We start from the raw sequence: 24,016 nt of genomic DNA, 5'->3' as shown, positions 1-24,016 counted from the left end.
TGAAAATAATAATTTATTTGCATATTTATAATGGTATATCCACAGCTGAATTCAAAATTCAGAGCCCTATAACTTCATATTACATTGCATAATCACTTTGATAATGCCACTCTGTGGCAATCTGCCTGAATTGTATTGCTTTCAAAATGAATTTGTTTGAATATTCAACCTAATCAGTTTTATATACATAAAATCAAATTCTCTGATATACTTAATTTACTTGTAAGATTATTTTTAAAAAATTAGCAAAACCTGTTTCATGGACTTATAAATGCCATTAAGTCTGTTGGCTTTTAATAGGTTATGTTTCAAGCTTTCATGGAAAAATTAAAAGGAAAAGAACAATATTTTAATCCATAGATAATAGATTTTTAACTAAATAATAGTCTTTAGCTTAACTTTTGGGCTTTTTAATTTTCTGCAAGGAAACATGAAAAAACCTTTAAAAAACAAAGTAATTGTTTTTATATCACATATAAAGTTACATTAAACCAAACTACAAACTGTTAGAGATTCTTCCCAAGCTCTTTAGTAAGTAATGTCTGCATACTAACCATACATTCAAATTTTAACTAGTAACTATAAAAACTAGAAACCTGATCACTAGATTTGGTTGTGGGAAGATACTTTCAGTTTTGGCTTAGTCAAGAGTTCTCCAAGAAACAAAAACAAAAACAAAAAAGAGTTCCACATGATTTTAATATTTTTTTCTTGCTTAACCATCTTCTCTGTGCTTGGCTGTAATATATGTTGCCATTAGCTGCCAAATCTGAGAGTAATTCAGCTTATTATTAGCAAAACAATGGTATAGATAAGAAAATAAATGCAATACTTATTGTAGAATAAATCATAATAAACTGTTTTATCTGTTTAAAAGCTTAAGGTCTTAAAACATTTGGATATTCTAATACAACATGACCCCATCCCACCTCGTTGGTAATGAAATAATTTAGGGATATTTAATAATCAAGGAAAGAGAGTATTTTGCACAAATAGTAATAGGAGGGGCTATCATTGGTTGAAACAACATTCTTCATTTATAGCCCCTAAAAGCTTTACTTGTGATCAGTTCTGAAACAGCATTGCAGTTTAATCCATTTCCCCATCCCTCAATAAATATCAAAAAGGCAGTAAATAACAGGACCCAGCTTTCACTTAAAATCTGTTTCCTTTTCACATTTAGGTTTCAAAACAGCAACAGACCATATCTTTGGCTCTTTTTATTATAGAGACATTTTCTCAAACAATGCTACTTACTTTGACTAAAACAAATTATCAACATACAGATCATGTGCACAAACAAGTGGTAGAACAATCCAACAGAAACGATTTGTGATAACTTCGTTTTTTGTAAATAAATTCAACACCATTTTAAAAAAATAGGTGATCATGTTATTGTGACTTTTTACATTGATCCCAGGTATGTTTTAATAATGCTACTGGATATTTTATGGGTATATAAGTCTTTTACAAACAGAACACAAGGCACAGAAAGAGAAAAATTAAAACATTTTGAATTACTTAAATTCTAATGTTGATGTACTAATAGCATCCTAATTCCAGTTCAGTCTGTATTGTTACTCTTCTCTCCCCAACTTTAAAAAGACTGTATTGAAGAATTCTGATGGTGAAGAAACAAACTTTAAAAATTGTGCTTACCTTGCCTGTTTTACCCTGCAACCTCAGAATTTGAACACAAGTTCTGTCTTGCTTTATTCCTTTGCAAATCTCCACAAAAGACTTCTCAACAGGAATATGTGTATATATTCTCCTGTTCAATTGCACACATTGACTGCATTCCATACCCAACAAAACTGCCCTCAACCGGATTTGTTGCTGTTGAGGGGAAAGACTAATGTCACCTGTAATTCTATTATCTCTTTCACTAGATGAACACACTCAATATTTTGTTGTTTATTAATATTTCAAACAAAATTCAATGTAATGTTTTGTAAAGTTTACAATATTGGCTCCAAATTAAAATAAAATTTGAATAGAACTATGGTTGCCAGGGGGAAGCACCAATAGTGCATTACACCAAAATTTTAGATTTCTTAGTTTTTCGATTTGGCTTTGTATAGATGGCCACTCACTTAAATCAAAACTAAAAATGTCATTTTATTCTTGGTAGTAAAGAAATATAAGATGAAAGAAATAACCATTAAGAGATATGGTAATAAAATTAAGGAGCAAAATCCTAGGCAGTTTTCAACAAATGAAAACAAAACATGGAGACATCATTATGTATTTAATTGTCCCAGAATGAAATGTTATCAACATAACCGAGACTATACCTATTTCTGATGCAACAGAATTGGTATTTATTCTTTTTTTTATGACCTTTGTTAGTGTCCTTTTATGAATTAGATTTTTAGTAGCTAGATTAGAATTAGGATGTATTAGAATTAGAAAGAAGGACCATAGAGGTATGTTAGCTTAATGGAAAATATTCAATATGTTTCCTACTTGTTTGTAGGAAACCATACACATTTTTAAAAGTCTTTACTAATATTTTGGGGGGTAGATAAAGTTACTTCTAAATTATTCTCCAAGTCTTGGAAAGTGCAAGGAAAAACATTTTCAGATTACAAATACAATATAAATAGTTAACAAAGAAAAATAACTTAAAAAAAGAAAACTTACTTTAATGACTGGCACAGGGCACCCTCCCTGCCAAAATTAAATAAGGGGAAACTACCAAATAGGCTTAATTATTGATATTAAACCAGTTCAAATAAAACTTTGCCTTAGAGAAGGCACTAGCACTGTCATTTTAAAAATAATTGATCAGTAAATTTGTCACTTGAGAAAAGCAACAAAAATACCACCAACTTTTACATTTTTGAGCAATCTACCACAAAAAAAGAGGTAAATGTTTCAAAAGAATCATTAGGCACCAGTTCTAAGACAGTACTTTATAGTGTCAATTTTGATAAAGATTTCAGATTAGTCTTGTTTTCTTTCCTGCTATGTCTTATGTTCTCGGATTCTTATGAACTTCAGCTGAGATGTTTTGAAATAATAATGCTCACCTAGCCTGCTGCTCCCATCTTTAACATTGGTATCATCATACTAAGTGTAAACTGAACTTAAGGAGAAATGAATCTTAATGAGCCACAGTGGAAATGGTAATGGTCTACCATTACTCCTGCAAGTAAGGAATTTACAAATATATTCTGCCTTATTAAAATCTAAAAATATACTATTTACAGACAGCATGTGAAATTCCTCAGTTTATCACTAAAATCACCTAGGAGCTGATTTGTATCTACATTCACAAAATCTATTTCATGAAGGGAACTTTAGTTCCTGAGTGTTTTGGAATGGGATTCTGGAAAAGAACTGGTCAGGAAAAGAAAGGATCCTAACAAGAAAATAGGACCTTAAAACGTGTCATTTAAATGTACTTGTTAGCAAATGCTAAAAACTAGCTATGACCTCAGCCTGTGCTTTACTTTACTATCATTTGAGTGAGGATAGTAGGTTCTTATTGCTCTTTCCAGTGGGATTTCATGCCTGGATTACTGTCCCATTTTACTCCATTAGGTAATACATTCTCTCTACCACCTTCCCTCCACCTTTAGCAAGGAAACCTGAAGGATAAAAGAGTTACAACCAAGAAACAAGTTCAAATGCCCACCTCTTCTCAGCCTCTCCACACCCCTCCCCCCACAGACAAATGCCTATCTTGTTTTCTGTGGTCCGTCTGCAAATAGTTATGTACACACACCAATTACCAAAGACTCTTTCCACTAAAGGTCTCATTCCTCCCTCCTCCCAGAAGAATGGTAATAATAAATGAATATTTTTAGTTTCACTCAAGTGAAGCAATAATATAAAGGATATAATTGCAATAAAAGGAATCATGTTTATCTACTTTAACAATCATGTATAAAGTTTACCAGATAGATTAAGATTCTTAATCCTGATTTACTTAAAAATTTAATGAATCAATTTCTCCCAAACAGAACAAACTTTTTTTTTAAAGAAAAATATTGGTTATATAAATCTCTGAATTTCAGAAAACATTTGAAAATATCTCAGGTTTTAGAGTTTTGGCTCATTCAGATTAATTTTGGTACTTTTTTATTCAATTGAAATCTACTCTAAAAATTCTTTATTTTTTCTACTATATCATTTTCAAAATATAAAAATTACAGATCATGTAAATCCCAACCTAGAATCACTCTACAAATATTATCTTCACATTTAAAATTTTTTAGGTGTTTAAAGGTTAGCTAAATTATTAACTCTATAATCTTCAGCATTACACTATAAATTTAGTTTCTAAGATTTAATTTGCTCATCTCAAATCATTTGTAAGTTACTCTGATGTTTCTGAGAAATAATTTTACACAAAAACTTCAAAAACACGTATCTATTAACCACATTACTAAAATGTAGTTGAAATAAATATACAAAAAGAAAACAAAATCTGTCTGTATTTAAAAAGTTTTTCCTTACTAATTTAGTCAGTTTTTAAAATTTGTTTTAAAGAGCTGCTCAAATAGCTTGTAGTATTATGGTAGGTGGTAATTTTGTAGATTAAAACGAAAAAACTAAATCGTTTTTTCAAAAGGCTTAGGAGGATGATGTAACATCATTACTAGCTAAGAGTTAACAATATAGAAAAAAAATCTGAACTCACAGATTTAAGCCGACTTTCTCAAAGTTTTTAATATGTACTAGGCAATTTTTGTTTTAGTTTTTTAACCAAACCAGGTATTTTGTCAAGACTTAGAAAATGAACAATATATTATTATTAATGAATTATATTATCTGTGAACAATTTATTAAGTTGTATTTCTAATTGGCACATTTCATTTTCTTCAGATAATGAAAAAATTTGAGTCTGTTATGAAATTAGATATACCAAACAAATTTACACTTCCCTCTTTTCTGTTATGGCCAGAGTTTTGATCTTTATTTTTAAGAACAATAGCAACGTATGTATATAAATACAAACCCACTAAAGACACCACTGCCTAGAATACAGCACTATAGCTGTTAGCTTTTTCAGTTAACCAAATTAAATACGATTATTCGTTTGTTTTGTCCTTTTCTAAGCCAAACTCTTATTTTTTCTCACCGTCTCCACCAAACGTCAGTAAAATTTGAACATTTCTGTTACAGAAATCGCTAATCCTTCAAGGTCGGTCTCGGCTTCTTTTGGTCTTAGGGCAGCTTCAACGAAAACGTGGTCTCGGCATAGTTGATTTTACCCGGAATTTTTCGTTTGCTTTTTTTGGAGGGGTTGTTTGGTTTTGCTTAAAACAACCCTGTGGACCACAAAAGGGGGTTAGAAAGGGAGGGGGCAGAATGAGTCGCTTTCTCTAGAAGCCCAGGAAAAATCAGGCAACTGAAAACCTCTTCTGTGGTTTTAACTAAAAAAGAAGTATAAATTATAAGATGTTGAAAACGGGCAGGGAAAGATGTGACTCCAGCTGCTGAGCATGGCGCAAACCGAGGACCTCCGGGTGCTGGACGTTGGGGGAAGGGAGGGGACTCTGCGGGCACCACGCGGTCAGCCCAAGGGGCGGGCTCCACACGCACTCCAACTATTTTCTACTCTTCCTCTCTCTTTCCTCCTTGGGGGTTGGGGCTGGGGGCTCACAGTTAAAGGGCAGGAAAAATGAGAAGAGGAGAACTCAATCCCACCCTCAACAACAAAACCAATGAGAGGGAGCAAAGGGTTATTTTCGCGCCACAAAAGATGGAAATCCAGGGGCGGCTCGGGGTCCAATGAATGGAAACCAGCAAACGGCTCTGGCGGCGGCAGCCGACGGTGATAGGCTCTCTCCGTCCACCAATCGGGTGAGAGAAGAAGCCCCCCACCCCCGCCCCTTCCCCAGCCAGGGGCGGTGTCTCACTCCACGCCGGTTGCTCAACTTGGTTTCGGCGAGTCCGCCCCGCCGAGCGCGAAACCCCGCCCCGAGGCCGCGTTTGCGCGCCGTGTGCGCCCGTCTCGCGGCCCCGCCCCGCCCCGGACGCGGGCGCAGGATTCAGCCCGTGCTCCTTGCGGTCTTTCTCCGTGGGTACCAAACATCCCCCAGCGCCATGTAACTCCTCGCACCGTCGACAAAGGCCTGAAGTGCAGGAGGGTCGCCAAACACACGCTGCCCGGTTCGTCTCCGCCGCCCGCGGGCGGACGCGCGCTGGAGAAGAACCTCAGGTGGTGTCGTGTGGCGAGGGGAACCGTAGAGGTTCTCCCGACCCTTACATCTAACTCGTCCACGGCTCCGCGCGGAAGGACAGAATCCGCGGCAGAGCCAGAAAGCGCCTGTCCCGCGGCAGGGCCAGGACGGTTCAGTGGTCGAGAGCCTCCGAGGCGAGGAACGAAGGATCTTCCCCAGTGGGAGCTGCAAGAATCCCGCCCTCTTTTTCCGGGCAGAGCCAGGGGAAAAAGGAAACAACCCCATCTTCTCATCTCCTGGGGCAGTATTTTTGATTTTAAACAAAAATTACTGAAGGCAGATTCCGGAGTGGGCAGAGCCAAGTTACCACTTATCACGCATCTGGTTTAAACACATGAGTCCGGGAGAGCTGTTTGAAGGAGCAAGAGTATGATAAAAAATACCTCCTATGGGGCCCAGGCGACGCGGCGGGCATTGCGCGCCCACCCGCGGTAAGGACTTCGGCTCTCCGGTGCTCTCAGGAGTGGCCGGGGGTTAGGGGTAGCAGCAAGAACGCCCTTTCCTTCGCTTCTACCTGCTCAGCCTTCACTCAGAACCTGTGGATACAGCAACGGTAACCGACCTTCTAAACATAGTTTTTCTTCTTTAATAGTACACTGAACCATAAGAAACATTTTTATTGTCCTCAGCAGATACGGAGTAGGTGCAGCTGTCCAAAGCGTAAACAGGCTGCAGTTGGGTGACACTCAGCCGCATCAGAGCACACACAATGGGTGGGATTCTCTCGTGGGGTTAACATTAATTAGGAGCTGCAACTGCTTCGGGAAGAACTCGGAAGTAGCCCATATGCAGGGTTAATTTCTGTGAGACTCACTGAAAGGCTGGAAGTTAGGGTGACCTTATATTCATTTCTGAAAATCCACCAAAGATATTTTTTGCATTTGAAATGCCAGTAAAAAGAATTACCCGTGCTCTTTTTACTCAGCCAGTGAGTATAAACTTATCCCTCAAGTGGTTGGATGACTGGAAGTGGAGTGGACTCTACCTACCACCCTTTAATGTCTCAGTTTATTTAACTCCTGTATGTTTTTAAGGTCATAGACGGAGTATCCAGTTTGTTACAATAATACACAGATTAAGTTCTCAAGTCCCAGAAACATATTTCATCAAAACAGCACACACTTGTCTTAAATTCCAGGTGTTAGACGTGTTTGATAGTGACAGACAAGCATGGTCTAGTATTTATGGAAAATAAACAATTTATCCCATGCTTTAGAAATAGATACTAACTTAGGTCTCAGTTTTAGTACGAGCAAATACACTGAACACTCCAGAAGGTACCATTAAGTGACTCTGGAAGCAAGCTGAATATATATAAATTGTTCTTAATGAAAAATTACTAAAAGTTAAATGATGAAAAGACTAGTTTTTATAAAGACATACTTAGAAAAGCAAATACTGCTAAATGAATGAAAAGCACATTTCTCCAAGTAGCTTTTGATCATATGCAACAGGTACATGAAAAATAGATAATTTTTGATATTTACATTTTAAATACCACAGAGGTTAAAGAATACATATTTTTTTAGAACCACGATTTCATTTTTAAAAACATGAAAAGTAAAAATAAGTAAGCTCTTTTAAAAAGTTAAACCTAACCATAAACTTAAAACCTCACCACCGAAATGTTCTTAAAAGATAGAGCTCCTAATATGGTTCTGAACATTATTACACAAGAGCACATTTGTGCCCTCGACCTCATAAAGTAAAACATTTCACTAAGTAAAATGTCAATGAAAATATTGTGAAAGTGAGTTTACATTTAAAAAGTTGATTTGCTTAGCAGAAAAAGAAAAACCTGTTAGAACAGTTGCATTTAAAATGGATGATCTGACACCTTCCTGTTCAACACAAAACTATAAAATAAGTTCCTTTTTAAAAGAAAAAAAATGCAAATACTCTATATTTGCAATAGTTCCCACATGTAGAAAAAATAATTTGTCATTCATCTTTTAATTGTAAAATATACACTTTTAAATGCCACATATGGATTTGACAAAGAGAAACGAACTCTATCAATTTTAATTACTAAATGTTTCAATGTAAATCATAATATTTTCTCTGTCGCACAATACATTTTCTACTACTAGCAGTACCAGATCATTAAAGATTCCTGTTTATATTTCCATGCTACATAGAATTTCATTGACTTTAAAAATAAACATTTTTCATCTTTTCCGTGGAATACCTGTTAAAAAATGTCACAAGTAACTGGTGCAAATGAAGCTTTCGAGTGGAGTACACAATCAATAAACACTTGCAGACTTCCACAAGAAACTCAGCACTATGTTCATTTCCGTATTCCTCTTCTCCAGTCTACATTTTGTTGGCCCAGTAAAGGCTTCACCCGGCCCAGACCCTCCCCCACACACCCACCATTGTACTTCTTAGATACAGGGGAAATTATGAATGGCTCTCATGGCCAAATGCGGGCAGAAAAGAGGCAGAAACGGACTCGGACAATTTTCAAGTGCGAATATCACCTAGGGGTAACGCAGAACGGTCTTCCTGTTTCAAGAGTCCCAAGTTCTCCAACTAAAATTCTTTAAATAAAAGTACCAGCCTACCCCACTCCTCCTCCTCTGGAAACTACAGGAAGAAATGGTTTCTGTTTAGATACCGACTTTTCCCACTCTGACTTCTCTCCTTCGGCCTCCGAGGTTGCGGACGCCCCCATCCCCACGCCGAATACCTCCGCCTCTACGCTCCCCTCCCCCACCGGTGGCCAAGCCCGCCCCCGGCCTCATTTATCTCTGAGCCTTTTCTGAATCGCTCAACCAATCGCAAACGCGAAGCCGAGAGCCAACGCGAGCGCAGGCGGAGGAGGTGTCGCCCAGACACCCGCCCAGGACGCCGCGAGCTCCCATCCCCCACCGCCCCCGGCTCCGGCCGCCCCACTTCCCCCGTGCCAAGGCCCGTGGAGGGTGCACCGAGTGGTGTGCGTCTGCCCGCCTCTCCCGCTCCCTCCCACCCCACCCGCTCGCTGCGTTTCCGCCCCTGCCAGTTCTGGAAACGTGCTTGCGGCTTTGCCGGGGTTACACTTCAAATGTCATCAAAGCCACAAGGCGGGTTCGAAATTGGGACTCTTTGGTTTTGTTAATTACCTATTTTTAAAAATCGAATATTTGAAACTCCGGTAACTAGAGCTGAGAAATTGCCTAGTTAGCACCTCCACCCATATCTCATTAAAAAAAAAAAAAAAAACCCTCCCTTTTTTCCTCCCCTCCCCCTCAGGATCCGCCCCGACCAGATAACCCTTTCTAAACTCTGTTGTGACAATCAGGGCCGCCAGCCGCGCTCCGCTCTGCACCCCGGCTGAGGCTCCTTTAGCATTTTTCGTCTTCTTCCTCCTCCCCCTCTCAGGGTCCCTTGCTCATGCTCATTTCCCCTCCCCCTCTTCCTCCTCTCGCTTTCCCCCCCCCCAACCCACTCTAATTGAGGCGCTGGGATTCCTCACGTGAGACGTTGATTTGTAGTTTGAACACGTGGCTCATTCAAAAAGCCGGACACTCGGAGCGGATTTTTTCCGCCTCCTGCGCCTTCCTCCCTCCACCCCTTCCCCCCTCCCTCCTGCCAGTCACCCTTCTGGGTTTTTTTATGGGGAGGCGGCGCCTGTCCTCACGTAGTGTGATATTTTCACAGTCCGCTGGCCGATGCCAAAGGGGTTGGGGAGGAAGAGACAAAAAGTAGTTCTTCCCCCCACCCTCCTCCTCTCCTTTTTCTCGCTAATCCCGCCTCCTCCTCAGAGTTAGGAAGACTCGTTGATACGTTTGGGTTGCTGCAAGGCTTTTTCTTTTCTTTCTTTTTTTTAATACCCAGAAAAAGAAAAACAAGAACCTTCGGATTTGATTTTTCGCTCCTCGTTCTTGTCCTTGGTTCTTACTGTGTTTGTGTGTTTTAACGGCGAGAAGACGAGGGGAACAAAACCCGCCGAAGCCCTCCATCACTGTGGGTGGTTTTAATTTTTCGTTTTTCTCCGAATTTTAAAAAAACAACCACTCTTCACAATGAACAAACTGTATATCGGAAACCTAAGCGAGAATGCCGTACCTACGGACCTGGAAAGTATCTTCAAGGACGCCAAGATCCCAGTGTCGGGACCCTTCCTAGTGAAGACGGGCTACGCGTTCGTGGACTGTCCGGACGAGAGCTGGGCCCTCAAGGCCATCGAGGCGCTTTCAGGTGGGCCCGCCCCAGCCCCGCCGGCGCGCCTGCCCCAGCTCTGCGCCGCCGGCCCGGGCCTGCCGGGGTTGGGGACCCGGAGCCAGGCCCGTGGCTGCCGCCGGGGGCGTCCACGCAGGGCCCCAGGCCCGGCGGAGGGCGGCGGGGAGGTGGGGCGAGGCCCGGGCGCCCACACGCGTGAGGTCTGGGGTGCTCTCTTCAGCTTGGGCTCCAACCCGGCCCCCCGCGGCTCCCCTCCTCCCGCCGGAGCTTTGCAGGCAGACGACGGACGCGCTGTCAGAAAGCCGCCGCGCGGGCTCCGAGGGGAGCGGGGCTGGGGGAGGCGCGACCGCGAGCGCCGGACCTTCCCCGATCGCCCCGCCCGGGCCGGGCCCAGGCGCGGGCTCCAGTCCCCGGCACGCCGGGCCTTAGGGGCCGAGCGGGTTCTCCCGTTTCTCTCCCCCCTCCTTTCTCTCTCTGCACATTATTATTTATGGTGTTGGTTTCTCAGTCTCCCCCGGTTCGCCTTAGACCCCAGGCGTGGGAGAATGCAAAGTGGCCTCGATCCTGCTGCGGAGTGAGGACGCGGGCTGGTTGGTGCCTAGCGCCGGCGGCCCGGTGCTTCCTCTGGATCCTGAGGGACGCAGGCCAGTGCGACCCGGGTTCCACGCTCCACCTTCCCCGCGTCCTACAAGCCAGGGGGCAGGTGGGCGAGAGCGGCCAGTGGTCGCCGGCAAGGGAGCCCCAACCGCCGCGCCCGGTCCCCCGTTGCTCTCTTCGTCCTGGCCGCGGCTCCGGGGTTGGCGGGGCAAGCTCGGCGCGGCGGGGAACCGTGAGTGGCGAGGCATGCTCGAGTCCCTCCCCCCCACCCCGCAGCCCGTGTGGCAGGCGTCGCGCACTCCTTCGCGCCTTGTTCGTTCTGTGCTGAGATGTGTCTGGCCGTGCACTCTTGTCTGCGCCAACCCTGCGGTCCTCCAGCCTCTCCAGCTACTCCCTGTTCCTGGAGGGCCTGGGCTAGAAGCCGAGAGAAGGGCTCGGGGTCCCCTCCCGAAAAAAAAAAGCCAGAGTTTGTCTTACGGGAGTGCGGGGGGAAGGTGGGCGGAAGGGCCGCGTCAGTCCTGCGGCTGTCGTAGAGTTGAGTGAACCCTGAGCTGGGCGCTGGAGGCCTGGGGCTAGAATGTTACCCAAGTGGTAGGCCAGCCAATGGACCCTACTCCTCACCCACTTGTAAGTTATACACAGCTCTGAGGGGTCAGCTTTCCTCCCGCGCGTGGCCGGGCTGCCCTCCCTGCCTGAGACGCATCCGGTGCCGGGGGCGGGGTGGGGGGGTATCAGGAAATCACTTGGGTCTGGGTTTAGGCTCTGCCGGTCTTTCGGGAAGAGCCGCTAAACCCGGCCAACTGTCTTGCCCTTCTTGTGTATCCGCAGGTAAAGTGGAACTGCACGGGAAATTAATGGAAGTTGAGCACTCTGTCCCAAAAAGACAAAGGTGAGCTTATTTATCGCATTTTCATTAATTCTGTTCTCCCTTATTGGGAAAAGAGATTTCAACACAGCTGAAAACAACTTCTTTTCCTCTGACGCTTTTTGGATTACTGTATGCTGAACGGCTTGGCTTTTCCGTCGTTTATTCCTTGCATTGAAGTTTATGGCAGGTGTGTGTGCGTGCGCTGGTAGGGAATAAAGGTCTCGTCCGTGGCTCCTGCCACCGGGTTATTGGTATAGAAGCTCTCACACCTATATGTTCTCTAAGTTGCTACTATAGGAAATCAAAGTCTTGAAGGGCAGTTTTGAGAATCTGTAGGAATTAGGAAGCAGTGGGTGACCCTCCCCCACTCCCCACCTGTAAGTTCATGGTAGAGGAAAGCAGCTGCAGACACGTGTGGGTGTGGAGTGTCTTTCCTTCACTGTCCTGAGTTGGCGGCGATGAGTCTGAGAAGCCTGGGAGGCCGTCTGTATATCTGAGAAGAGAGGAATTTGCTGATTGGAACACGTGAGTGAACGCCTGGGCTTCTCCTGCCCAGAAGTGCCTTTCAGTCACTCAGGAGTTACACAGGTTGCTGCAAACCAGCCTTTGTCTTCCATCCCCTTCACTCTCCTCCCCGCGTCGTGGTCCCCTAGCCGCCCCATATACTCGCTTACAAATAACCACCAAGATATCGTGAGGACTAAAGACTTGTACTACTTAAGCAAGGGAATTGCACTTTTTGGAGCGCAAGTGTAGTGTGTCACTTTACAGAATGTTTGCAGACTGTTTTAACCGCTGGTGTATTTTGAAGAAATGGCTCCTCTTCTCTTCAAGAGCAGGCCCGATCCCTGCTCTGAAACTAACTGGAGAGGCAGCGCTTCCATACTGCCGTGCTAGGTTTAGTTTGTGCTTTTCTGAGTTGTGCAAGGTGGGGTTAGGGTTTCTGCCTTTCTCTCTTCCCATCTCCCTGCTCCTAACTCGGGCTAAGCAGTAAGCTGAAAGTTAATCTTAAGTAGGGCTGCCTGTGTCTGTGTCTGGTTAGGTATTGGTGAGTGGTGTGCTAGAGGGCGGGAGAGGAGTGCTATGCATTTCCCTGGTGCTCTGCAGAGAGGTGGCTACACAAAATGTCATCCTGGGCCTATTTCTGTATTGAGCTCTGTTTTAGGTAAAGCGTTTCACAAGCCTTGTTTTTGTGAAGAGAGATGGATTTTTGTGGATTTCTCTTGTTCATGTGCTTAGTTTTTATTAGGATAGTTGAAAAAGGATTTGCGTGATGAGACAGATTTAGTTCTAGTTGGGAATTTTCGTGAGGTCAAGTTATTTCACATAGTAGAAGGGAATTATTTTTTAAGAGCTTCTAAAATAATAGAACATGTACTGAAAAGTGTCTAAACTGATCTCCATTTAATAGGAAGTGGAGGGGCGCCTGGGTGGCTCAGTGGGTTAAAGCCTCTGCCTTCGGCTCAGGTCATGATCCCAGGGTCCTGGGATCGAGCCCACATCCCCACATCGGGCTCTCTGCTCAGCAGGGAGCCTGCTTCCCCCTCTCTCTGTGCCTGCCTCTCTGCCTACTTGTGATCTCTGTCAAATAAATAAATAAAATCTTTAAAAAATTTAAAAAAATAAAAAAAATAATAGGAAGTGGAAAATTGAGGAAAAAGGCACATCTCCTTAAAAATTTAAAGGCATAGTCTGAATTGTATATCTAGGGTGGGAAAAATGTAGGTACATTCTGCAAATTGTAATTGGTTTCATGTTTAGCCCCTGTGTCCTAATTTTCTTCAAATGTTGGATAAAAAAGAGGCACATGGTTGCGTCGAAGGACTGGCATTTTAACATTTGAGAGTTTCTAAATTTAAACATTTAATGTCTGGCATTTTTCAAATACAATTTATGGACCTGCATGCAAATGTAGATTGCTTTGCTTTGCTCTCCTGATTTTCTTTTCCAGCCTGGTGTGAATTTCCCTCCACCTGTAGGGAATGAAATTGAAAACATGTGGTAACCGCCTGTTTTACTCTTAAAGGCTTTTGCCCAACCTAAAAACATACTTACTTGTTACTTTATAACGAATAGGAGTTTGTTTTAGGGAAGCATATAAGGTACCATGCCACCAGGGGCAGCAAGTATTTATCAATGGGAGTTTTTTCGTTTTAGCAATGTAAGTTAAAATTTCAGGCTGATTTCGCTTACATTGAAATGCTTAGGATTTTAAATGAGATGTTACTAACAAATAGAAATGAGGACATAGGAGACAACTTTCTACTGATAGGGAGAACAAGTAAGTCCTTTTCTAGGATTGAATTGGCAAAAAGGAAAGTAGAGGTTTCTTTTCCCTGCCCAGGGAAATCTAATTATATTACAACTTTGTTTTAACTGAAACTTGAAACTGGTATGCAGTTCCCTTATCTGGACTGTTGAACTGTGTGAATAGGCTTTGGGAGGGGGCTGAGAAGATCACTTTGGTGAGCCATGCCTAGCTCCTATAGAAAGGTCAAGAAGTGATATATCGGTGACAGTGAAGTTGAATGCTGCAGACCAATCTTTGCCAAGTGAGCCTGCTGGACTTCTGGGTGGAGTTCTGTTATGCTTAGCAGTCACTGCATTCCATCCCATCATCATATGGGCATCTGAGACAGGCACACCCACATGTGCAGCAGTGACCTTTATACCTGCTGTGCAAGGCATGTTGGGAGCCTGGTGCTTAAGAATGCTTATGGCAGCACTCTGAGATGGATGAATGGGATTGCAGCAACTAAATAGGGGAGCAGGCACTGGAGGCGATTTGATGCTTGGTATGCTGGCCCAACTGTGACTGGGAGCTGAGCTGGGCACAGAACCTTTCAGGAAGGGGCACTGTGGAGCTTGGTTCTGACCAAGCTTAGCTCCTGATTACCGAAGTCTCAGGGGAATGTGGAAGGAATGTTGCTTTTCTGCATTCAGATACCCCTCAGTTGGGGGAAGATTATAGCATTATTTTACCGAGCTTGAGATCCCCTGTGTCCAGAATGAAGAGAAGATTGAGGTGAATATCTGTGATAGTCTTGCACTCTCTGTTGCTAAGGTAAAGAATACAGCACATGAGTACTTGGTGTCACTCTGAAGTATAACCTTTTTTTTTTTTTTTTTTTTGTCCGAAGGCAGACATTTAATGACTGAGCCACCCAGGCACCCCATGAAGTATAATCTTAAATACTCACCCCACTCCCCACCCTGCTTTGGGGGCAAGGGTGGCTGTGAAAATTGTGATTTTTGAAGACTGCAGCTCAGTTTGGTTGGAAGAGCCACTGATATCTTGTGGGACTGCATATGTGCCCCTATGCGATTATGTAAATAGCACCGATTTCCTTTTTTGTTATGTTGTGGGCTGTTGGGCATGGGAGAGAGAATGGGAAAGTCGCTGACACTGGGGAACTGACAGGATGGTGGTTTTAGTTTGTTTTCCATGACTTTTTTAAGTTATGAAAAATTTTCACATTTTTTTTTTTATGGCTTAAACTTGCTCATGATTTAGCTTTCAGCATTGAGTAAGATTATATGAAGCCAAAACATATTTCAATGAAAGATAGACAAAATGGTAGCATATCGTTGTTAATATTTTTCTGGAAGGCTCCATTAAAACAGACTGGTTTCTAAGCTCACATGATTTTGTTCTTTGTTTCCTTAAAAAAGAAAATAAAGCCAACAACTTATTTCAGTATTAGAATAATGGTTTAACAGTTAAATTAGATAGACATAGCATGTATAAAAGTTACTAGGATTTTAAATGTATCTTAATTTAAATGTCTATTTAAAAGTGCTGCCTTTTTTTTTTTTTTTTTTTTTTTTAATTTGACAGAGCGAGAGAGGGAACACAAGCAGGGGGAGTGGGAGAGGGAGAACAGGCTTCCCATGGAGCAGGGAGCCCGTAGCAGGGAGCCGGGATCATGAGCTGAGCAGAGGGCAGATGCCTAACGACTGAGCCACCCAGGCACCCTAAAAGTGCTGCATTTTAACAGCTGCTGTATATGGAGTAGGAAGATGGTGCCACAACCAGCAATGTATCCATTAGCCAGGCACATGATCCTGTTGGCTCAGGCCAATAAAAGCTGTTTTTAATGCTGAACATTTAAACATAGGCACGAATAGCTGTGCTGCTCCTTGCTTATCAGTTTGGGACTGGTGAATCTTGTGAATTAGAGCAGTTTCTCACACATACAGAGACTTGAGGTTCTGACTGTTAGGATTCTTTACCAGCCATGAAAGTTTCCTCAGCAGTGTCGTTGGGACGCTCAGTTTAAGGTCAGTAATGCATGACTGCTTAAGTAATTGTAGCCAACACGATTTTTCTTGATTTCATATTGTTCTTTTAGTACAGCTTGAGAGAGAGTAAAAGATTTCTTAACTTTGGTATTATTTGAATTAAAATATATATGTATAAATGAATGTTGATAAGTCGCTTCTGTGGGACTGTCCACAGTAACAAGGAAGACATTATGGAAACATGACATGTGCCTGGAGCCAGTGGGAATTGAGAATCTTGGCTTCTGTTTCTGGCTTTCCTTTTTGATTTGTGTGATCACTTGCATTCTCTGTTCATGCCAAATGCCACTATAATAAACTAACAGGGGGCATATTTTGTTCTGAGTTTTGCCATTCTACTTGAAATGAGTTACCAGCTGGGGCTTAAAAATACCTTTTGGAATTAGAGAGATGTGGGGTCTTCCCTGTATGGAATTTGTATTTTCTGTAATATGGCAGTTCAGTTGCTTTTGCACGTGTACCTCTTTCTGGCAGTCAGCAAGAGCGAAATGATCTTTGTCATACTTTGAAATCCTTTAATGAGCCATACCATTGCAGTTAATGTGTTGTTATATAGGTTTTGGATTTTCTATTAAAGTGAAGCTGTTGAGCTTCCTGGATATTTATTTAAACAATTTTATTGTAATTATCTTCAGCAGTCACCTTCCCTAGAAGTAACTAATTTTTGAATTGTATGATTTATCCATTTATTATGGTATGATTTATTTATCCACCAGCTTTGGTGGTGGGTTTGTTCTGGGAGGATGGAAAACGGCTGTGCTATTCTTAGCCAAGTTTCCTTTATTGACTCTTGCCTCTGATTCAAGCTTCTAGAGTCACAAGACAGGAGGTGGCAGTGTGGTAGCGGTGACCAAGGGATGGGATTGGCGTTTTTAGTTAGGAACTCTGCCCCATAAATCTGATGTTTTAAAAACTGGCTTGGTCTTGCAGGGTTTTGCTTGAAAGCTGGTGGCAAATACAGTTTCCAGTGCTCCATTAAAACTGAGGGTGTAATTTATCATGGTCTGAAATTGCTGTTTGGCAAGTATTGGTAAATAAACAGTTATAAATATTAATATAGTATGTGGACTTTGTTGCCCTGAAGGGGAATACGTAGTACATAAATTATGCATTTTAGAGAATTATCATGAGACCATTTAACTTGACTAGGAAGTAGTTTGAAATTATTATAGATGTATTCTTTGAGGAATCAAATGAAACTATACGTTTTGTTTTGTGTTGTTTTTATTTTTAAGTGACCTCAGGGCAGGGCTCAAACTCACAACCCTGAGATCAGTAGTTTCATGCTCCACTAGCTGAGCTTACCAGGCACTCCAAGTGGAGCTATAAGTTGAGAGTGGTCTAAGTCTTTAGCTGGCATTATCAGTTAGTTGTTTAGAAGTTGAGTCCATTGCTATCATGGTGTTTCAGTTACTTCTTACTTCTTTTTTTTTTTTTTTTTTTAAGATTTTATTTATTTATTTGACAGAGATCACAAGTAGGCAGAGAGGCAGGCAGAGAGAGAGAGAGGAGGAAGCAGGCTCCCCGCTGAGCAGAGAGCCCGATGCGGGGCTCGATCCCAGGACCCCGGGACCATGACCCGAACCGAAGGCAGAGGCCTTAACCCACTGAGCCATCCAGGTGCCTCTATTTCTTACTTCTTAATAAACTACCCCAAAACCTAGTGACTCAAAGCAACTTATTCTTCCTCATGATTCTGTGGGTCTGCTTGGTGGTTGGTTCTGTTCCACATGGTGTCATGCTGGGTCCTTGGCTGAGCTGGTCTAAAAGGTCCAAGAAGGCTTTATTCACATGGCTGGCCTCTTCGTGCTGATGCACATGACTTCTCCCCACATGGTATCTCAGTGCTGTGTAGTAGCCCTTGGCGACCAAGTGAGAGTAGGTAGAAGCTGTTAGACTTCTTAAAGGCTAGGCCCAGAATTGGCACATTATCCTATCCATTTTGTCAATTAGGGCAAGTCACAAGGCCAGCACAGATTCAAGGAAGTATGGAGATAGTCTCCATCTCTTGATGGTAGAGTGGCATGAATGTACGGAGAGAAAGGAATTGATGGTGACCATCTTTGTAAATTCTCTTACATAAATGGAAGGAGAGCAGGACTAGTTTCCTCAAAGTGATTGGAACATAAAATATCTGAAAAATACATTTAGCACTAGAAATGGGGAGGCAGTTCTCATTGTAATATCCTGGCAAGAGATCATATTAATTAGCTTTGGAGGTGATGAATAGTGGTCAGTGTCTGTATATTTCTAAGAAAGAACTAAGAGGATTTGCTGATGGATTAGATGAGAATTAGGAGAAGAGTAAAGCAGGACAAGAAGATTTTTTTGGTGAGAAAAACTAGATGGAATGGAAGGTGGTGCCATTTATCAAAATGGAGAGTATTGGGGAAGGAACAAATTCTTGGGTAGAAATCAGGAGCTTCACTTTTGGCATATTATGTCTCTGATGCTTGTTAGTTTTTTGTTTTTTGTTTTTCCTTTTAAGATTTTATTTATTTTACAGAGAGAGAGAGGGAACACAAGCAGGGGGAGTGGGAGAGGGAGAAGCAGGTTTCCCGCTGAGCAGATAGCCTGACATGGGGCTCTATCCCAGAACCCTGGGATCATGACCTGAGCCGAAGGCAGATGCTTAACCGACTGAGCCACCTAGGTACCCCCACTTGTTAGAAAGTTGAATGAAGAAGTCAGTCGGTAGTTGGAAATACCAATTTGGAGGGTGGGAATTGGAGGTGAAAATTGGAGATGTCACTAGCTTGTGATGTTTAAAATCGTGGGATCAGACAAGATTACAAAGGGACTGAGTATGGGGCTTTAGGAGAAAGGAGAGACCAGCAAAAGAGAGTGAGAGAGGCCATTAAGGTAAAGGAAGCAAGCAGAGTGAACTGCTTCTGGGAGATTCATGGGGAAAAAAAAAAACAAAAGAAAAAGCCTGTGGATAAGGAAGGTGTCATCAGCTGTATAGAATACCACTGAAAGTTTGTGATTTAGATGGATTCATGTGAGCGGGGATGGTGGTAAGTTGCAGCCTTTGGGTTTGGCATTAGATAGATGGAGAGTGATTTATGAATTTTGGAGCAACCTGGAATATAGCCTTTCTTTCAGGATTCATTTATTAGTATCTCATTTTTTTTTTTTTTTAACTTTCCAGAAATATCTGTGAGCATGTTCTATTTAACCTGCTAGAGATGGAAGAGTCCTAAGTTTAGTAGATCCTCTTGCCAGTGGACAAGACTTGTTTCAGTTGACCTGCTTTCTGGCATCTGTTTCAACATTTCTGGTGACTGAGCTTACTTTCTAGGTTACCCATTCTACTTTTTATTAAATATACATTTGGAAACTCCTTTGAAGCTGTCTTAGGTTTCAAGGCAGTGTAGACCAGGTGCAGTGCTTTTCTGTGGTTATCTAAAGACTTGTTTTTAGGGGTGCCTGGGTGGCTCAGTCGGTTAAGTGTCTGCCTTTGGCTCTGGTCATGATCCAGCCCTGCATCAGGCTCTCTGCTCAGTGGAGAACGTGCTTCTCCTTCTTTCTCTGCTGCTCCCCCTTCTTTCTCTGCTGCTCCCCCTGCTTGTGCACACTCTCTCTCTCTGTCAGAAAAAAAAAGGGGGGGGGGTGCCTGGGTGCCTCAGTGGGTTGAGCCTCTGCCTTCGGCTCTGGTCATGATCTCAGAGTCCTGGGATTGAGCCCCACATCGGGCTTTCTGCTCAGCGGGGAACCTGCTTCCCCCTCTCTGCCTGCCTCTCTGCCTACTTGTGATCGCTGTCTCTGTCAGATAAATAAATAAAATCTTAAAAAAAAAAAAAAAAGACTTGATTTGAGTATGTTAACTAACTGAAATTAAAAAGTTAAAGACTTGATTTGACAAACAAGGTTGAATCTATTGGCCAGTACATTTATGGATATCATGGGCTAAGTTTAAAATACTTCAATCACTTTGTTATTTTAGGATGCTGGAATAAGTAAAGCATTCCTTCCATTTTATTCATAAAAATTTAGCTATAAGAATACAAGAAACCTTTTGTTGTAAGTACCCTAAATTCCCTCATTTTTGCATATTGAAAAATCTGGTCTTTGGTAAAGCAGCTTTCTCCTCAAATTATGAATCCTGGTTTTGGCCTCAGTGGTCACCAAAACTAGGTGATCTGTTATAATCAGTTGATTTGAAACCAGTGACTAGATCTCAGTAACTCTTTTTAGGACTTGGTTTATGCAAGTCCTTTGATTAGTCAAATACTACTTTTTTTTTTTTTTTTTTAAGATTTTATTTATTTATTTGACAGACAGAGATCACAAGTAGGCAGAGAAGCAGGCAGAGAGAGGAGGAAGCAGGCTCCCCGCTGAGCAGAGAGCCCTACTCGGGGCTGGATCCCAGGACCCTGGGATCATGACCTGAGCCGAAAGCAGAGGCTTTAACCCCACTGAGCCACCCAGGCGCCCCCAAATACTACTTTCAAAATGTGTTAAATATCTGCTATTTTTAGGAAAGGAATACCAATAAAAATGAGACACCGTAACATATTTTTTTAGTGCTATTGGTTCTACCAAAGGATTCTCCATAAAGGCCTGAGAGAAGTGACTTGCCCAGGGCACGGCAGGAAATTAGTGGAACCCCATTTTCCCCTTCCTTTGACTCTGCCCTGCCTTCATTCCTCTCACTTAAGTTGTCATATCCTGAAAGTAGCTTACACAGCAGCCTGATCATGTTTGCAGTGGCAAGTTGGAGCAGAGATGTCCTATTTCTTGCTTTCTCTGAAGAAAACAAGAAGTCTTGTTTGGCTTCTTTGAAGGTTGATTTATTGTCTTCCTGTAGGAAAGAGAGAAGTTCAGGTAGTCTGGGGCTTACTACAGAATAAAAGTATCTGGACATCCTATTGTAAGATGGAAAGGCAAACCTGGAAAGGCAAACTGCTTCTTCCTTGAAGGTTTTTTTTTTTTTTTTTTTTTTTTTTTTTTGTTTTTTTTTTTTTTGTTTTTTTTTTTAGCAGCTTAATCTTAATACAAATGAATTGCAGAGAAGCTGGAGGGGGCCCTAAGGAGGTATGAGAGTAGAACAGAGGGCAGGAGGAAGTAGAGGCCATGGCTTTATCTCAGGCGTGTGATTGTGACTCACGGGGTATGTTTTAGATTGCAAAAGAGGTAGGAGTGTCTGGAGTGGAGTCCACTGAGCCTGGTTGTCCCACCTCCTTAACAAATTTAGTAAGATCCTGGCTTGCAGAAAGAAGTCTTTTAAATTTGGAATATTGTTAAGGATTGAGAGAGAAGAAGAGGGAGAAATTGTGCTGGAACTTTTTGATGAGGAGCTCTGGTGCTTGTGCCATGGGCCCTTGTTGAACTGAAAGGTATTGCCAGAGAATGTGGGATGTGAGGTCTGAGATCTGGGTTGAATCCCAACTCCATTTTCTAAATACATGATGTTGATTAATGCTGAGGAAATTGAGGTCTGGGGAGGTTTGAATGGTGAATACTGCCTGATAGGATCCTGGGGACAACGTGTGTAAAGCATCAATGTGGTATTATTCCATAGTAACTTCAGCAGCAGCTGTTGTATTTTTGCCCTCAGGATTTAAGTATGAAGGCTGGATGTAGATTATATTTGGTGATAACAGAAATACAGAAAACTTTTGTTCTGGTTTTGGTTATGGACTCATGTAAGTAGAAATCCGTGGCGGTGTGTTTGTTTTTATTTCACTGGGTGTGTAATACCTTTTTTGAAATTACTGTATAACCTAGATACAGTAGTATATATATTAAGTAAACAACTTGTATTTTTATATATGTATTGCATTCAAATGAATTCAAAACACAAGAAAATCATCTCCATGTATTTCCCTGGTCTTAGAGCTGGTAGTTTCATATATTCCAGAAATTCTTCTATGCATGTATCAACAAACTTTTTTTTTTTTTAAGATTTTATTTATTTGACAGCACAGGCAGGGGGAGCGGCAGGCAGAGGTGAGGGAGAAGCAGGCTCTGTGCTGAGCAGGGACCCTGGGATCATGACCTGAGCTGAAGGCAGAGGCTTTAACCCACTGAGCCACCCAGGCGCCCTGGTATGTAGCAGTTTAACTGTTCTTTTCATAGTAGTCTCAGTTGAGTGTCTTTTTATGTCCTAGGACTATTGGTTAGGTATTTTTACAAGGTAAATTCTTATATTGGGAATTGCTATGTCAGGAGACCTGCACATTTAAATTTGTAAGTGCTCTGCCAAAAACACTTAACTTATATTGACGTGGTTAGTCATAAGACAACCAAGCGGGCAGTTTTCTTTTTCTTCTTTTTTTTTTTTTTTTATGAAACTCTTTACGAATTTGTGGGTCATCCTTGCACAGGGGCCATGCTAATCTTCCCTGTATTGTTCCAGTTTTAGTATACATGCTGCCAAAGTGAGCTCAAGACAGCAGTTTTCAATGAAGTATGCAATAAGACAGTTTGGTTAAAAATTGTCTATTCAAGCATGGATGACTGTGTGACTCTAGGTATAGCCTTATTCTTTATATCATGGGTGTTGTGCTAACTCTGACAAGTCTAGGTCCTTATTCATTTGTGCCCTTTGTATGTGAAAATTAATCTAAGAACTATAACAATTAAGTTCTGATAACTTCTAGCTCGAATACATAGGGTTTGTATTCTCCCATTCTTAGCACCTTGAATTTGGGATTGTACCTCAGGGACTAATAATATTTTATTGCAGTGAGAACTCTGCTAAGTCATATTTTGAGGAAAAATTTGATTAAAAACTAGTTTCCAAAGCAGAGTGCTACTCAGCTTCCCTAGATGGGCAGATGATGATTGGGGGGCTTAATTAAAAGAAACTGTGTGGCTTCCAGTTAGGGAATAAGTCATGGGGATGCAAGGAGGCCATAGGGAATGTAGTCCATGGTGCTGTAGTAGCCTTGTGTGGTGGGAGATGATGGCTGCACTTGTGGTGAGCAGAGCACAACATACAGACTAGTTGAATTGCTGGTTGTACACCGGAAGCTAATGTAATGTTGCACATCAACGTTTAAAAGATCCTTTAAAACAAAAGGAACTTATGATGGTAAAGCTGTTTGAAAAGTGATTGTGTTCTTCCCCGTGACTCCCAAATGTCTGTTTTAGGGGCACCTGGATGGCTCAGTCAGTTAAATATTGGGCTCTTCATTTCAGCTCCAGTCTGGATCTCAGGGTGGCGAGTTCAAGTGCAGCATTGGGTTCAACGCTGGACGTGGAGCCTACTTTAAAAAAAAATGATTACCAAATGTTTGTTTTAAAAGTTAGCTGCTCTTGGAAAAATGTTGAAGCTCTTGTTTTTTGTTTTTTGAGAGAGAAAAGTGTGGTTGAAAATTTTAATTTAATTTTTTAAAAAAGATTTTATTTATTTATTTGACAGAGAGGTCACAAGTAGGCAGAGAGGCAGGCAGAGAGAGGGGGGAAGCAGGCTCCCCACTGAGCAGAGAGCCTGATGTGGGGCTTGATCCCAGGACCTCGAGATCATGACCTGAGCTGAAGGCAGAGGGTAACACACTGAGCCACCCAGGTGCCCTGAAAATTTTAATTTTAAAATAATCTTAGAATTTTTTGGGTGCTAATTTACCAACTTCTGCATTTTTGAGTTTCAGGAATGAATTTATTTCCCATGGCAGATGTAAATTTTTAGTTTAACAAGCACAGTTTGAGCACTTGTGCTCGAGGTCAGTTGAATGCTAGATTTCAGGAGCTAGAAAGAATAAGATACTTGTTCTGAAAAAAAGTACATGGAGTATAGTGGCTCTCACTTTGTTCTCCTTCAATGCCTGGGTGATATTTTTATCTTGAACACCAGCAGTGGCTCACTGTGGCATTGATCCAGAGGGTGGATGAATATCTCTGCAGGGAAAGAGAAGGTGTAAATATGTCATGAGTATGTATGGTA

General features: G+C 42.0%; 1 protein-coding gene across 2 annotated transcripts in view; it reads left to right on the top strand.

Annotated features, from left to right (window-relative positions):
* Positions 1-10,201: 10,201 nt before the first annotated feature.
* Positions 10,202-24,016, top strand: part of LOC111147248 (insulin like growth factor 2 mRNA binding protein 3) — a 142,902-nt gene continuing 129,087 nt past the window's right edge. For both annotated transcript variants that reach the window (XM_022503171.1, XM_022503170.1), the window contains exons 1-2: positions 10,202-10,376; positions 11,784-11,844. In XM_022503171.1, the coding sequence (XP_022358879.1) occupies positions 10,202-10,376; positions 11,784-11,844 (236 nt within the window). The remainder of the gene's footprint in view (positions 10,377-11,783; positions 11,845-24,016) is intronic.

The sequence above is a fragment of the Enhydra lutris genome, unplaced genomic scaffold (assembly GCF_002288905.1).
Source record: "Enhydra lutris kenyoni isolate GAN:26980312 unplaced genomic scaffold, ASM228890v2 scaffoldscaffold16, whole genome shotgun sequence".
NCBI classification, from domain to species: domain Eukaryota; kingdom Metazoa; phylum Chordata; class Mammalia; order Carnivora; family Mustelidae; genus Enhydra; species Enhydra lutris.
Note: the sequence above shows the minus strand (reverse complement) of the source record. Positions and strands in the feature narration are given on the sequence as shown.